The sequence below is a fragment of the Dermacentor silvarum genome, chromosome 3 (genome assembly GCF_013339745.2).
Source record: "Dermacentor silvarum isolate Dsil-2018 chromosome 3, BIME_Dsil_1.4, whole genome shotgun sequence".
Classification (NCBI taxonomy): Eukaryota; Metazoa; Arthropoda; class Arachnida; order Ixodida; family Ixodidae; genus Dermacentor; species Dermacentor silvarum.
Window position 1 is genome coordinate 19,415,528 of NC_051156.1, and position 17,075 is coordinate 19,432,602.

General features: G+C 45.2%; 1 protein-coding gene across 1 annotated transcript in view; it reads right to left on the bottom strand.

The window, feature by feature from the left end:
* Positions 1–17,075, bottom strand: part of LOC119445362 (39S ribosomal protein L20, mitochondrial-like) — a 55,154-nt gene that overhangs the window by 9,819 nt on the left and 28,260 nt on the right. Inside the window, exons 3-4 of the mRNA XM_037709670.2 lie at positions 16,213–16,290; positions 1,248–1,313 (exon numbers count right to left, since the gene is read on the bottom strand). Of these exons, the coding sequence (XP_037565598.1) occupies positions 1,248–1,313; positions 16,213–16,290 (144 nt within the window). The remainder of the gene's footprint in view (positions 1–1,247; positions 1,314–16,212; positions 16,291–17,075) is intronic.

Here is a 17,075-nt window from a genome sequence, read left to right on the forward strand (position 1 = left end):
CGGCGCTGCGGCTTTGTTTTGAGCAAACGCGCGGCCAGAAACAGAGCCAAGACAGAGCCGACGGCAGTGCGAAAGTGGAAGGTAAAGCATGCGCCGAATTGTGAACACAGTCGTTGTAATGGACCAACTAGTTGACGACCCTGACAACAACACATTGGCTCGCGATGCTGGGCTCGATTTTAGCGATTTAAGCTCCGATAAGCAGTGTGACATGCTGCTGAGGGCCCGCGCTGCCGGCGCACTTGTCTATTATGACAGCGGCCTCAACACTGGCTCTTCCAAGTGCAAAAGCAGCGAGGACTCCAGCAATGCGACGTCGGGCGACAAAGCTGGTCACCATCTGGACGCGCCGTCGTCGTCCAGGCATCCCGCGACATCAGATGGACGAGGCATTCTCTGCTGCTAGCAAATTCAAGTGCGAGTTTAGCGAGCCAGCAACACCAGCACAGCACTACGCGATAACGGTACTGTAACTCGAAAACGTGCGGCGCAGAGTCAAGCAAAAACGAAACCTTTACACCGCCCGTGTCGTTTTCAAGGGTAACGCCCTTGAAAGCGACATGGGATTAAGAATCTAATAGAAGTAGACAAGTAGCATTTTCATCCGTCTTATAATCCAACGAAATCATCTTTTTAACACGAGTGGTTGAGTACCAGTGACAATTTTTTTAGGAGGGCCTTCGTAAGTACCGGAATGTCCATGGGGAGTCTCTCATCGTGTCCTGCATTTACCTCAATTTCTCGATTACTAAAGCGCTGTTCGCGATTATATTGACGCCTTAGACGTTCTACAGCATTGCTCTATCACTTTAGCCTGACTTTTTATTTGACTTTCGTGTCCCTTTAAACTTTTTTAAAAACACCTAGCACCTAGCAACACACAGCAACACACGGTTATACCTAGCCAAGCCATGTATAACCTCGCACAACTTATCAACACTTACCAAAAGCCGAAGCCGACACAAGCTCCGCCGTGACCCAGCCTTGCACCACTAGTGCAAACTGCCCACATTTTTTCTAACAGTATGTGTGAGCAAGCCCGGGATTGGATGAAACCCTTAAGTTCATTTAGCTCTGTGAATGGCAGGACGCATAGGGTGGTCCCCAAACTCCTTTTCGTCGTGGCCTCTGAGCACCGCAGCTCGTCCTGGAGCAGCTTTAATGCAATGTAGCAGAACCACTACAATCTGTGTGACCTTGCACTAACACACTGTTTATACGCTTTCCTCATTGGGACAAGCAGTCACCTTGAATGTGCGGGGCTCCGTGTAGGCAAGCTCAGCCAGCACACGACGATCCAAGGCCAGGTGGCACTGCAACACAAAATGGATGCGACTGCTCAAGAACCTCGTCTTCAAGCTGATAACGTGTAGATAAGCCAAATCTGCCTATCCACTGGAGCAGTCAACTACTGCTTTAACCACTAGCACAACACAACAAGTCCATACAAATGGGAAAACACGGTTTGTATCACTTTATCAAGCATGCTCCATGAGATACAAGACAGCAATAAAGACTGGAAAAGCGAGTGCAGTTCAACTCGTTGGATGCAGCACAAGTTCCGAGCCACACGTAGGTCATAGGGGTGCCCACATAACCACTTTATCCAAGAGTATGCGTGCACTGGGCTGGGTACAACACCGGACAGGTAATGCGATTTCGTCATTAGAGACTTTGAGGGACGGTCAGGCGAAAGTGCAGTGACACAGAGGTATGAGGAAGCACCATATGGGCATAAAATATTTCAAACCTGGTCTTTCAGAGCACTATACATGGCAAAGTGTTGATCTCCTCCAGAAAGTTCATAATAGTTATGAATGTTTTACACACGAATGACGAAAGTGATTACCTTATCGCACTTTTCGTGGGACAGATGCTTCAGAGCTATGGGCTAAATTTAAACAGTTGTGGATGTTGCATTGACAATTTTGTACCAAATAAAAGAAAGGCCGCAAAAAAAAAAATAAACCCTTGAATAACGTCTGATATTTTGCACCAAAAAAGGAAACTCGAGCAGTTAAGACGGCAGCATGCCTCTCGCAGCATATTCAATCAAATCAGACACTCCTGAACCAGTATGTTAGTTGTGCTAAGTGAAACTACTTTCATCATACTTATATTTCAACATATTTTATGCCCATACGGTGCTTTGTCATACCTCTGTGCCACTGCACTTTCATCAGAAACTTTGCCCAAACGGCTACTGAAAAATTCTGGTCACTCTTGTGCCGGGAAAAAAGTAAGCGTTGAATGCATGACGACACCTCGTCACAAACAATGTATTACTGGGCATTTTATTGTGCACTTTCAGAGCATATTTTTCTAAGACTCACGACAATGCATGTATTGATCACACATCATGTAACCTTGACTCTGACATTATTACTATCAGGCATGGTGTCAATGCTTCTGAACTTAAAGACTAAACTTCTGCCAGGTCCGGATAACACTCCAAATGCGTTTTTATGTCGGCTGTGCATTTCTAGATGCGTTTCTATGGCTGTGAGACGCTCAAATTTTGACGACCGCTGCCAAAGCGCCCGCTCCATGAATGTTGCCTGACAAAGGAACTCTGCTACAATGACAGGACGATTACGCACAAGGCCGGCAAAGAGTTGCTCTTTCACTCCACGCATCAAGAGCCGCACCTTCTTGTCCTCGGACATGGAGGAATCCACTCGCCGAAACAGCCAAGACATTTCTTCAACAAACACAGGAACACCCTCGTTTGGCCTCTGGTTTTGTGACACGAGGGCTTGCTTGGCTAGTTTGTTCTTTTCGGTGCTGCTGTAGGTGTCTCAAAGCAGTCGCCTAAATTCCCGCCAGCTCGCCAGAGAAGATTCATGGTTCACATACCATATACGCGCTGAATCCTTGAGCGCAAAGTAGACGTAGCGGATCTTCCTGGCGTCATCCCAAGTATTGAAGCTGGCAACTCGTTCGAAGTCGTCCAACCAACCTTCAACATCCTCGAGAGCGTCGCCGTGGAAGAATCGTTGCGTGCGTGGCACATAAGCAATCCACGGGACAGGAGCAGCTTGGGTCTCTTGCGTCTGGCCGTAGTGGTAGACATTTTTCTCGATGGGCTTGCCATCTGATCGAACTCCGGTGGCAGTCCTTGCAGGCGACGACTTCTTTGAGACGAGAAAGCTAGTGGCATCTGCAGCTTTGGATTCAGATCACCTAGGGTGTCGCCTAGGTCTACCCAGCACCTCCACTAGGTTGTCACGACAGGAATAGCGAGAAAAGTCCACTGGCAGCGAAGGGTACCTTTACTGAAGTGGCCACAACAAGCAACATAGTTCACGTCGTCTTCTACATCCTACCAGCCCAAAAATGAGCTCCTGATCTGATGATGGTGATTATGCAATGAACCTGTAAAACACGCGTGGCAATATGCTGAGATGGTTGATAATTGCAATGCAATCATCTTTCATGCTTCCCTTGGTTCATATAGCATTCCCAGTAATTATAAAATAGTATGAATCGTGAGTATTGAGAACAGGTGATAAGTCATTGATCTCAAATTATCATCCCACATCTCCGACTTCCTCCTGTTGGAAGCTACTTGAGCACATCATACCCAACTGATAGGAGTATATCATATCATAATAGGAGTATACTGACACCTTTACAGCATGGATTCAGAAAAGGTTTTTCCACTGCAACTCAATTAGCCTCAGTCATGCATACCTGTGAATTTATTCTTGATACATCTGGGCAGACCGATGCCATCTTTTTTTTACATTAAGAAAGCCTTTGGCCTGGTTTCTCACACCAAGATCATCTTCAAGCTTAAGAATACTGGTCTTGGAGATTTTATTGTAAATTGGGATTGGGTATCTGCTTATTTATGGAATTGCACACAATTTGCCAATATAAATGGTCAATGCTTATCTGAACTTCTGATTACTTTGGACATTCCTATGAGAAGTATTTCTGGTCCCTCGCATTTCTTAGTATATTTAATTTATTTATTTTCAGAACCCTCAGGGCTCAAAAGGGCATTACAGAGGTGGTGGGTACAAAAAAAGAAATGTTACAAGACGTTTCTTTAGAAGGCTCGGCACCAGCAGACCAAGTCCTCGTCTCCCTTCTCTTACACCGCTACTCCTCCTCTTCTTCGTGGGTACAAATGCACAGTTACAGCGCAGACGAAACCCACCAGGAGAGTCAGGTCGCCTAGCAACATGCGTTACTCGAGTCTAGGCAGAACGTCGGCCATTGGCGATGAGGCACGCTACGATATAGATCAGCTCACTGAGGCAGCCGAGTATCACAAAAGGTCTATCATGTTGTGCCAAAAGCTTTGTGCAGACTGCTCTTCCGTACCGGGGTCCACAACAAGACCAAGTCACCAGCGGCCTAGGTAACGGGGCAGTGGCAGCTGTCGTATCTTGCCTTTGATGTATCCTGCAAAGCTAGCGGGCATAAACGAGCAAGCCTCTTCGGCATGACAGTGTCTCAGCTATAGAATCATCATCGGTAATCGGCAAAGGGAGGATGGTGTCTAGAGTACAACGAGGCAGGTGTGCACATAAAAGAAAGAATGGGCTGTAGCAAGTCGTCTAGTGCCTCACAGTGTTGAAAGCGTACGTGATGAACGATAGAATCTCATCCCAATTCCTAAGATGAAACGCAATATACATTGCAAGCATGTTGGTAAGCATTTGGTTGGCACGCTCTGCAAGTCCATTGGTTTGGGGATGGTATGGTGTCCAATGTCGGAAGGTAGAGTGCACAAGCGTAGTAGTAGTATTTCAAATAATTAGTTACGCAGAAGTACTTAAGGTGAAAAACCAAGACATTATCAGCAATGGCAGCCTTGAAGGATGATGCCTTTGAATTTATTTTTTTGGCAGCAGCGATGACACATTGTACAACGTCTGACGCTATTTCTGCCTTTCTTCATATACACTCTAAGCTGCACGAAACGCCCCAAGGAAATCGAAGCATAGCATGCCTGGGTGTACCACCATCTTGGAAACCCGTGACAAAAGTGGCGTAGCAATCACCAATGCACGTGTTCTCCAGTACCGGCTACTAGGGCGCACCACCAGGCTAAAAAAGATACAAAAAAGCTGAAAAACGAAATCGCTAAGAATCATGAATTGCACGTGAAATGTGCTGCAGTTGAAAGAAAGGCTCAAGACCTAGATAAATGGCTAGCTCAAGCAGTGCAGTGCTCATAAAACTTAAAGCAGAAAAGCAAGAATGTTGGGCATATGCTTTCAAATGCACACACACTGTAGACATATGCCACACTCTGTTACCAAAATAAATTTTTATTACTGTATTACTTCTAGTTCTAAGAGCATTGTTGTAACTGCCATTTTCCTGCTAATTGCTTACCCAGATTTTCATTTTTTTCTCAATTCATTTCTTATCTCTCTCAAAGTGTATGTGTTTTACACACAACTGCATAATTTCATGGCACGTTAAGTGTTATCTTTCCATTTGTTCCTATTACATGTATAACTGGTTATCTATGTGTTCTTCACTGCTAGTATCATGTTAACTGTCATGTGAAAACATGCATTTGTATTCCTAAACTCAGCTTCCTTCTTATATTACCATCCTTGGGCAATTGTTTGCTTTTTATTTACCTTTCTTTCAGTTAACTGTTCTGCCTAGATGTTCTTTACCCATGTTTTATACTTAAATCCTGCGTACTGATATACATGAATATACCGTAAAATTCCGAGCAAGCGACCCCACCCGTGCAAGCCCCCCCCCCCCCCCCAACTTCACTGCTAATTTCAAATATCCGCGCCATTCCGGGAAAGCGCCCCCCCCCCCCCCCCCCGACCTGTCACCGCTCCGCGCCGACGCGCGGCAACAGTGGCCTGCCACATCTCACTAATAAAGTTTCCTTGGGTTTTTCTAAATAATATATATATATATATTGTTTTTGTGGTCTTGCTGGTTTGGACACGGCCAACTACGGCGACCTGATATGAAGGGCAAGACACGAGAGGGCAGGACCACCACCATCATCCAAGCATCCAATCCAATCCAATTCAATCCTGGAACCCGATTGCTACGCGCATGCTATGCGCCATTTGTTGTTTTGTGTTTGCTGCGTCTGGTCAGCTATGCCCATGCATTCCTACACAGTGGCCAAGAAAATCGAGGTCATTCAATGGCATCGTGAAAACGGAAAAAACGTGCACCAGACGTCTCGACATTTCAAGCTCGACCGGAAGCGGATACGGGAATGGGAAAAGAATTTCGACAATTTGCTGCAGCAAAACTACGGGAAGGCAAAACTTCGACGGAAGCTGAGTAACGGCGCACCAGTGTTTAGTGAATACGTGGACGATGCGCTCTTTGAGTTCTTCGAGCGTGAAAGAAGTGCAGGACGTGCCGTTAGCAACCGGTTTCTTTCTGAAGAGGCTGTGAAGATCGCCAACAGCATGCAGTTGGGAAACTTCGTAGCTTCCAGCCACTATATAAATCGGTGGAAGCAGCGGTTCGGCGTTGCAATGCGCCGCGCGACAAACGAGAGCCAGAAGACGCCGGAGGAATTTTCGGAGGCAGCAAGTGCCTTCCGGTCTTCCGCAAACTCCCTGCGACGGCGCTACGACTACACTTTGTACAACATCGCCAACATGGATCAGACGATGGTCCGAATAGACAACCCGGCCAACAGGACCAACAACGTGATCAGCGAAAGCACCATACGGATCGCTAACACAGGATGTGCCCGGCGAGGCTTCACGGTTTGCCTAGCTGCTTGCGCCAACGGTCACAAGCTCCCAGCCTTCATTATATTCAAGGAGCAAAGCGGGAAAATTCCAGCCAGGGCCTTTGCGAGCCTTCGCATACCAGGTGAGAATAATTTTATTTTATTGATGGGGGCGAGGAGTTACAATTTCGCCGAGTTCGTTCTATCACAATGCTGACTTTTTTCCCACTCGCAGTAAATGTTCGTCTCACCGCCACGAAGAACGGGTGGATGACATCGGAGAAAATGCAAGAATGGCTGTCCAGAGTCTGGGGCCCAAACGTCGACGACGTGCGACGGTTATTGGTACTGGACCAGGCGCCCATTCACAAAACGCAAGCTGCGAAAAATGCCTTTGAGGAGTACGATACCGACGTGCTCTACGTGCCTGCAGGGTGCACGAGCATCCTGCAGCCTGCTGATGTTTATTGGAATAAGCCATTTAAATCCACCCTGCGGCGTTTGTGGGAGCAATATATGCGTGAGGAAGAGAGAACCCCTAAGGGAAACTTGAAGAAGCCGTCGCGGCAACACGTGCTTGATTTTGTTGCCGAGGCGTGGGCCGCTGTACCCGACGAGACAGTGGCACGATCCTTCAAGGGGTGCGGCATTAGCAACGCACTCGATGGCTCGGAGGACGGCGACCTCCATAGCGGACTGGCAGATGTTGGAGCCGTGGTGCCAGAAGACCGGGGCGGACTTCAAGCGGAATGCTGCAACCTTTTCTTTGCAACTGACTCCGAAGAGTCTTTTGATGGTTTTGAAAGTGATCAAGAGATATAACAAATATTTGGCCTAAATAAAGTTCAGTGCAATAAAATTTTAAATCCATGCACACTGCCTTTTTTTTTTTTTCCTGGCGTGAAAATTTCGCCGCCATCTTGAATTTTGGTGCCGTTCCGGGATAGCGCCCCCCCCTCACTTTGCCGGCAATTTCGACTTGCTTGGGGGGGGGCGCTTGCTCGGAATTTTACGGTATACTCCATTGCACAACTGCCATGCTCTCCAATGAGAGTAGCAGTATTGTAAATAAATACAATAAATTGTAAAAAATAAAGCTGGCAAGTGCTCTTAGCGAGCAAACATGGAGTCGGACATTGAAAGCTGCCACCGCGTTCCAGCCCGTAACCCTGATAATTGTAGTACTATTCAAATACCACATGAAGCGAAATATAATGTTGCAGAAAACAAAGATGCATTTCATGAACACTGATGTAGGCATGGACAACTCATTGCCAACATATGTTAGTGAGCACCTAATGCCCGAGAATAAAAAATTTCTAGGCACTGCAATTGCAAAAAAGAAGAGTGCTTCATGGATATTAGACAGTTTTAGTATTGCGGAAATGGCACCACGCTAAACGCAATAAAATAGCGGGGTCAGACTGCGCATGCTCAGAACGCTATTTCAGTTTTGCGGATAGCGTGCGTCCGCTATTTCTGAAATATAGCGGAGACGCTAAACGCTCGCTAAGTTTTTAGCGTTGCAAACATGGTGGCACCCTCGGCTCGAACGCTTGACATGCAGGCTCGTTTCAAGGCTTGGCGTGGATCAACACGGCTAGTTTGGTTGTCGAGCTGCTCAGTTTGCTGCTTTGACTACTCGCAGCTAGATGGTTTTGCGCTTAGCGGCGCATCGTTGTCTTACGCTATACTAAAACTCTATCGAACAGCGTTCCGCAAAGATTTAGCGTGCGTAACACGCTAACGCTAACGCAAGCATTTTCCGCAATACTAAAAGTCTCTATTGTTAGCACCGTCCCTGAACCTGTCCAAATAAGACTGTTCCCCGGTGATAGCGAACAATTTAGCTGCTGATGAATACATGCCTTAGCAATAGAAATAGAAGAATATAACCAGAAATAAAAATTTTGCTTTTATTTGATAGCAATTATATGGACACTCAAAGCGGATTTCTGCCGTCGTCATCGCCGTGAGGTTCTATATAAAGTCCAACGGCGATAAAATCGTCGCCGTGCGCTGTATGTGCGAGTGAGTTCGCTCTCCGTGAAAGCTTTCACGGAGAGTGAACGCACGGCGGAGAGCAAACGCGACCATCACCGAAAGGACGTGGGGGTATGGGAGGGAAGGGGGGGGGGGGGGGGCTTCTACTCTGCTCGCAACTGCGTACTTGTACTTTGGCCAGCTGCGGTGGTCGCCCACACCGTATCTTGAAAGCGATCTGCAGACGGTTCATAGCTTTGTATGCACCCCTGTGCATTCACCGCTCAGTTTCGGTTGAACCGCACAAACATTCACTCGCTGCTGCTGCTGCTGCGCTTGCCAGCGTTTTGACAGCGGTTGTCTGCAGTCATCGAGAAGGACCTATTCATGTTTGCTTGTGCACGCTGGCACCATGCTTGTTAATTCAGTCAGTAAGCGAATGTGTCCAAGTTTATACAGCCGATAAAACTACTATCCCTACTCCGTATAGCTCTCTACTAATTTTCTATCGCAATTAATGCTTCGCCTTTCGGGTGAAACTGCGACTTTTTTCATATATGCTATCACCTCAACTGCTCACTGAACTTAGCAAATATAAATACCTTGGCGTGACGATAACTAACGAACTCCAAGATGCAATAAACACGTCTTTAAGAAATGTTCATCGGCATTCCGTAAGTTATGCTTCCTCAGGTACAAACTTCAGCAAGCCCCAGCACCCACTAAGCTCTTGGCCTATAAATCGATCATAAGACCTACTCGCGAATACGTATCATTTGGGGCACGCACTCTAAGAAACACATTCACGCTCTGGTGTATGACTGACATTGACCGTATGACTGCCTCAACTTCTCTGATGCTGCAAAATAAAATCGTCTAACTTAACTATGTTGTTCAACATAAGATTCTATAATAAAAGTTTCTATTTCACCTGAAAAACAAGCACCTCACCTTAGACCCCAATCCGTACATAAGACGTCATGACTAACCTATAATCATCATGCTAAATTCATAATGCCGTTTAGAGAAAGAATTAACACATTTAAGTTCTGTTTCTTCCCTTCAGCTATTACAGACGGGAATGCATTGCGACTATGTATGGTTCATAGCAGTGATTCCTTTGACACAATATCATAATACGCAGTGTTGTTTTTGGTGTCTTACTGTCCTTTTTGCAAGAGCTGTAATAATCTGTCTAGGTGTGGGCCCTTGCTTCTCCTGCAAGGGCCCACACCTTGGGCCTGCAGAATTTTGAAAAAAAAAAAAACTAAATGCACATTTGCAAAAGTAACTGTAGCTTTTATATTTCACATCTGATGCAGATCTTCGGTAGCACTTTGAAGCCTTCTAGTAAAGGCTTTCACTTAAAAGCAATAGCAACGTTTCCTAATGTAAGCGAACTGACCTGCATTCTTCAGTTACAGTTTTAATTTTCAGAATTAGAACAGTATGCACATGCTTGAATAGAGTGCAAACATTTTTGGAAAAGTGGTCTGAAAACTCCCACAAAAACAAGATTTCATTCTCATTTCATTTGTCAGGGCCTGAAAAATTACCTAAATTAAAAAATGAAATAGATTTGATTTCCATTAGGCTCCTTCTATTTTTCTAGAACACCTGTTACATCAGGCCCCAGTACTGGCATGACTGCCAAAATGTTTTCATAAAAAAAACATTTTTGGTAGGTACAGTGGAACCTCATTGATACGATCTTCAAGGGAACCGGAAAATAAAGCTTATCATCTGAAATTCGTACTATCCAACCAAATCGGATTTTCGGTGAAAAAAATTATCATCCCGAAAAACGTATTAAGCAGAATCGTATCAACGAGGTTCCACTATGGTGGGCAGACAATTTCTTATGTATTGCAGTCCCACACTTTTAATGCCAAGTTTGCAATGCGTTTTGTGCACTTAACCTGGCAAAACATTTTGTGTCCCACGCACAAATTATTGCACCCTTATAATATGTTCATCTGTCACTTGCAGCTTTTTCTTAACCTCTCTCTTTTTACCTAATTACGTTCCCCTAAACCCAAAGTTTAAAATCAACCATTACCAGTTATGTCACAATCTGGTAGCTTCACAGGCTCTTTTATTCTGCCTTGACAAGATCTCTGCTTCTGTTTAATCATGCACACCATCTCCAGAGTTTCCTGAGGCACACTGAAATCATAAGCTGCACCAGTGGGAAGTCTGGCCACACAGAGGCAGCTGCATTCGACCTGCCATACCCCGACTGTTGAGCTCATCAGAGGCAGAATAGCTTGAGACTACTAACAAATAAACATTAGTCATTCATGAGATTCCCCTGACCCGTGGAAAAAGCTATGTAGGGTAAATGGGAAGGTGTCTAAATGACTGGTTGCACGAACATTCTAGCTCAGTGCCTGTGTTGTCGTCTTCCATAAGTCCTCGTCTGCATTGCTTGTTCAATAAGCTGAACCGACTAGCCCAAATCAGCACTTTTGTACAATAAACAGCTTCCGTTGTAAATGCACAAGGCCCGCAAATGCAGGCTGCCACACCAACGACAGAAGTTGCCGCAGTCACGTGAGCAGAACGCCGTCAGATCGCAGCACAAAAGTGGCAGCAGCGGCAAATGCTCTTAGCTGGAGCATACTGCTCTACATGAACCACACAAATATATGTTACAAATCAGTTCTGTGGAGGAAGTGTTACAAAAGAGAAAATTGTCATCCACCCAAATGTAGCACGAAGATACAAAGGGAACCCCGTATGGGTTCCTGAGGAAGAAAGCTGAGGGCACTGTGCACGATATATACTCTTTAGGCGAGGACACTCATGAGACGCGATCGACTAGATGAAGTAGCAACGGCGCGCGCTGATCGGCCCAGTGACGGCAGCGGATACCTATCGGCGGTACGACGCAAACTCATGACAGAAAAAGTTTAATCTCCCATTGGTATAGCAACCGGCGCTTCGTGGGAAATCCGAAATGATTGAGTGACTCGTGAAAGTAGGTCACCGGAGTGAGGAGAGAGCGTGGGGGAGACGGCACGAGCACATTACTTGTCCGCGCAAGCTCTCGCCTGCGTTCTAACTGAAGTTGCGTCGTTCCGCCGATAGGTATCCGCTGCCGTCACCGAGCCGATAGATGCACGCCGTTGCAACTTTATCTGGACGATCACGTCTCGCAAGCAAGCCGAGAAGTCATCATCATCATCATCATCAGCCCATATTTTATGTCCACTGCAGGACGAAGGCCTCTCCCTGCGATCTCCAATTACCCCTGTCTTGCGCTAGCGTATTCCAACTTGCGCCTGCAAATTTCCTAACTTCATCATCCCATCTGGTTTTCTGCCGACCTCGACTGCGCTTCCCTTCTCTTGGTATCCATTCTGCTATCCTCGTTTGTTCTCTGATCCACACCGCTCTCTTCTTGTCTCTTAACGTTAGTCCTAAGATTTTTCGTTCCATCGCTCTTTGTGCGGTCCTTAACTTGTTCTCGAGCTTCTTTGTTAACCTCCAAGTTTCTGCCCCATATGTTAGCACTGGTAGAATGCAATGATTGTACACTTTTCTCTTCAACGACAGTGGTAAGCTCCCAGTCAGGATTTGGTAATGCCTGCCGTATGCACTCCAACCCAATTTTATTCTTCTGTAAATTTCTTTCTCGTGATCAGGGTCCCCTGTGAGTAATTGATCTAGATAAACGTACTCCTTTAGAGACTCTAGAGGCTGACTGGCGATCCCGAATTCTTGTTCCCTTGCAAGGCTATTGAACATTATCTTTGTCTTCTGCATATTCATCTTCAACCCAATTCTTACACTTTCTCGATTAAGGTCCTCAATCATTTGTTGTAATTCGTCTCCATTGTTGCTGAATAGGACAATGTCATTGCAAATCGAAGGTTGCTGAGATATTCGCCGTTGATCCTCACTCCTAAGCCTTCCCAATCTAAGAGCTTGAATACTTCTTCTAAGCATGCAGTGAATAGCATTGGAGAGATTGTGTCTCCTTGCCTGACCCCTTTCTTGATAGGTAACTTTCTACTTTTCTTGTGGAGAACCAAGATGCTGTGGAACCCTTGTAGATGTTTGCTAAGATATTCACGTATGCCTCCTGTACTCCTTGATTACGCAATGCCTCTATGACTGCTGGTATCTCTACTGAATCAAATGCCTTTTCATAATCCATGAAAGCCATGTAGAGAGATTGATTGTACTCCGCAGATTTCTCGATTACCTGATTTATGACTTGGATATGATCCATCGTAGAATATCCCTTCCTGAAGCCAGCCTGTTCTCTTGGTTGGCTGAAGTGTTGCCCTGATTCTATTGGAAATTATCTTGGTGAATATTTTATACAATACTGAAAGCAAGCTAATGGGTCTATAATTCTTCAGTTCTTTAACGTCTCCCTTCTTATGGATTAGTATAATGTTGGCGTTCTTCCAGCTCTCTGGTGCACTTGAAGTTGTGAGGCATTGCGTATAAAGGGCCGCAAGCTTTTCAAGCATGATATCTCCTCCATCTTTGATTATATCTACTGTTATTCCATCTTCTCCAGCAGCTTTTCCCCTGGTCATGTCTTTCAAGGCCCTTCTAACTTCAGCGCTAGTTATAGAAGGAGCCTCTGTATCCGGTTCATCACTATTTTGAATGAAAGTAGCTTGGCTGTTTTGGGCACAGTACAGGTCAGTATAGAATTCTTCCGCTGCTTTTACTATGTCATCGAAATTGCTGACGATATTACCATGCTTATCTTTCAGTGCATACATCTTGCCTTGTCCTATGCCAAGCTTTCTTCTTACTGATTTATTGCTGCGTCTATATTTTACGGCTTCCTCAATCTTTCCCACATTATAATTTCGAATATCCCTTACTTTTTTCTTGTTGATTAGTTTTGACAGTTCAGCGAATTCTATCTGATCTCTTGAGTTGGACATTTTCATCTTCTGTTGTTTCTTTATTAGGTCCTTTGTTTCTTGGGAGAGCTTACCGACTGGTTGCCTTGGTGACCTACCTCCCATTTCAATTGCTGCTTCTGAGATCAACCTAGTTACGGTTTCATTCATTACCTCTATGTTGTCTTTATCTTCCTTTTCTAAAGCTGCATATTTGTTTGCCAGCACCAGCCTGAATTGGTCTGCTTTTACCCTTACTGCCTCTAGGTTGGCCTGTTTCCTGTTGACTAATTTCACTCTCTCTCTCTTCAAATTGAGAGAAATCCTAGACCTCACTAACCTATGGTCACTGCACTTAACCTTACCTAACACTTCTACATCCTGCACTATGCTTGGATCGCCAGAGAGTATGAAATCTATTTCATTCCTTGTTTCTCCATTAGGGCTTTTCCAGGTCCACTTTCTGTTGCTGCGCTTCCTGAAGAAGGTATTCATTATTCGGAGCCTATTCCATTCTGCGAATTCTACTAACATCTCTCCTCTTGCATTCCTAGAATCGATGCCGTAGTTGCCAATTGCTTGCTCACCAACCTGCTTTTTCCCCACTTTTGCATTGAAGTCGCCCATGACTAAAGTATACTGAGTTTGCACCTTTCTCATTGCTAGTTCAACATCTTCATAAAACTGTTCTATTTCTTCAACATCGTGACTAGAGGTTGGGGCATAGGCTTGTACTACCTTCATTTTGTACCTCCTATTCAGCTTTATTACGACGACTGCTACCCTCTCATTAATGCTGTAGAATTCATCAATGTTGCCCGCTATGTTGTTATGCACTAGAAATCCTACCCCCGATTCTTTCTTATCTGGAAGACCTCTGTAGCAGAGGACGTGCCCGTTAGTCAGCACTGTGTAAGCCTCACCAGTTCTTCTAACCTCACTAAGGCCAATAATATCCCAGAAAATGCCTGATAATTCTTCAAATAGTCCTGCTAAGCTAGCCTCACTCGAGAGGGTGTGCGTGATGAACGTTGCCAGGTTCAGTTTCCATTGGCGGCCTGTCTTGACCCAGAGATTCTTAGCACCCTCTGCCGCGTAGCAGGTCTGACCGCCGCCTTGGTCAGGTGCTCCGCAGCCACTGGGAAATGAGGGCCATGGGTTAATTGTCGGAGTCATGAGGGAGGTAGTGGCCGAATACTGCACCAGGGAGGCCAATTCCTGTTCTGGTGAGGGAGTGACTTTGATGAAGCTTAGTGGGCCTTCCTAGTTTGGTTGCACTTGAACTAGTATAGCCCCACTAGCTCTCGGCGATATATTTTTTTTCTTGCCGGTGTCAGGCACCACTCCATGCCTGAAAATGTGGTGGACTGGAGTAGGATTCGAACTTACGACCTTCAGATTTGAAGCCGGGTATTCTGCCTCTGCTCCACGCCACCGCTAGCCGAGAAGTATCCCCACCTAAATAGTATATATCTTACACCGTGGCCGAGGCATAATTTGTCATCTGGACCATGAGGAATTCTTCCGCAACTAAGAAGCATTCTCTCTGAGGTACCCATGCAGAGCTCCCTTTGTATTTTCATGCTACATTTGGATGGATGACAATTTTCCCTGTCGTGACAAATATATCTGCTCAAACAGCCAATTTTGCAGGACCTCGAAGTTGGTTTCTTGTAAGTGTCAGCCTCCAAGTTGTGCAACTCTTGTTCTAGGGTAGACAGACCAATAACGTGGGCCTTATTGAATCTCTTGAATGATGTGGAAGCCATTGATACTCCGTTAAGTGAAATCTCAGAAACTTTTGCCTTTGAAAATCTTTTCAGAAAATTTAAAAAGAAAATCTGCATTTAATTGGAACCAAGTGGGAGAAATAAAAATGGACCGCATATTTAATATAAGCTCATAAAGTAACTTAAGGTTTACTTAACGTTTCTACACTGTAAGACTAAAATATTTCTTCTTTTTAATCTCTGATCCAAGGCCAAACTCCGCTCCCTTTAGTAAGTGAGCAGAGTCGGGACTATACAATTATTTCCTTGAGCTGAGCTTTTACTTCCCGAGAGTTTCATGTTATCTACTTAATCAGTAATAACCATGACCTATTTTCCCAGCAATGTTCTTTCAGTATATTTACAAAGACAACGATTATAAAATGTTTATAGAGAACCTAGCCAGACCGTATTTACAGCCCTGTATCCTCTCCCTTTTCATTCAAGACCTGGTGAGGTGGTTCAGCCACCTCACAGCTGTTCTCTTGCACCCAACTTTTGCGGTTTAAACCATGCTAAAGAGAGCTGCCCATATTGGCTGTTCATACACTGCTTGTATGATGTGCTGCAAAGTATACCTGTTTGCCTGTCATCGTGCCAGAATTCACACTTCGCCCAAATTCTCCAGAAGAAAGTGAGAATACGGCTTCCTCTTTACGTAAATGCCACGAGTGATGCAGCATCACTCATTGAGCACTCGACAAACAGAGCAGAGCTGTCTCTGGCCTTCACATCGTGCAATGCCAACAATACAAATGCAGCTGCAAACTTTGCATATTTCAAACAACAAATGACACACTTTCCGTAATGCATCTGTCATAAATCTGCAGCACAGTTTTGTCCATGCCCACAGCAGCTATTTGCTGCCATGGCTCAGTCAGCCAAAAATCAAAAGGTTCACCTTGGCCAGGTTGATGTAAAATGGTTCGTAAGAGATGCCGTGTTCTAGGGATGCTGCTTCTGTGCGAGCCATCCACACCTGCATAGAGGAGAAACACAACCTGCACTTATCGAGAGCACCACAAACACAAAGTGACTGGGCACAGGGTTCATACAGAACCCAATATATAAGGACAATTTCAGGATTTCAAGGATGGCAAAGGCCAAATTTCAAGGAGGGGGGAACAATCCTTATTCATACACATACACTGGAAAAAAGTAAAATCACATTTTTCTTGGCTGCAAATTTCTTGCAGTCAAGCACTTGCCAACACACACTTCGAGCCCTTCAAGTGAGTTTTCAAACTTGACTTTCACATTGTAACAATGTCAATCAGCTTCTAGCATGATCGTTAGAAGTATCCCGCTTCACCCAAAGATTGTCGCCAAATGGCAAAACTTACTTTCCGCCAGGCATTTCTAGAGCCTAGGGTTTGAAAGTGGAGCCATGATGATGGCTGCTATGTGAACCAGCTAGCAAAACAAAAAAAAAAAAAAAGATGGACGATTACAATACTCCCTATTGTGAAATTTGAGCGCAGCTCTTTACGTGTTTTCATTTTGCGATATATTGAGGCATCACACCGATCACCGTACAGACTGGCAGAGCCGCAACGCACTATATACAGACAAGCCACACAGCTGCCACTTCCTGGCAACTGCAGCTTATGAAATCGTAATCTTTACCGGGAAACTCTTATGGCTAACACTATGCACAAAGGCGAGCTTCCTGGTTTCTTTTCTTTCACCCGCATGGCGGGTGCCGCGAAATTTGAGTGCAGCTGTTTAGGTGTTTTGCATTCATGTTTCAGTTGATGCACACTG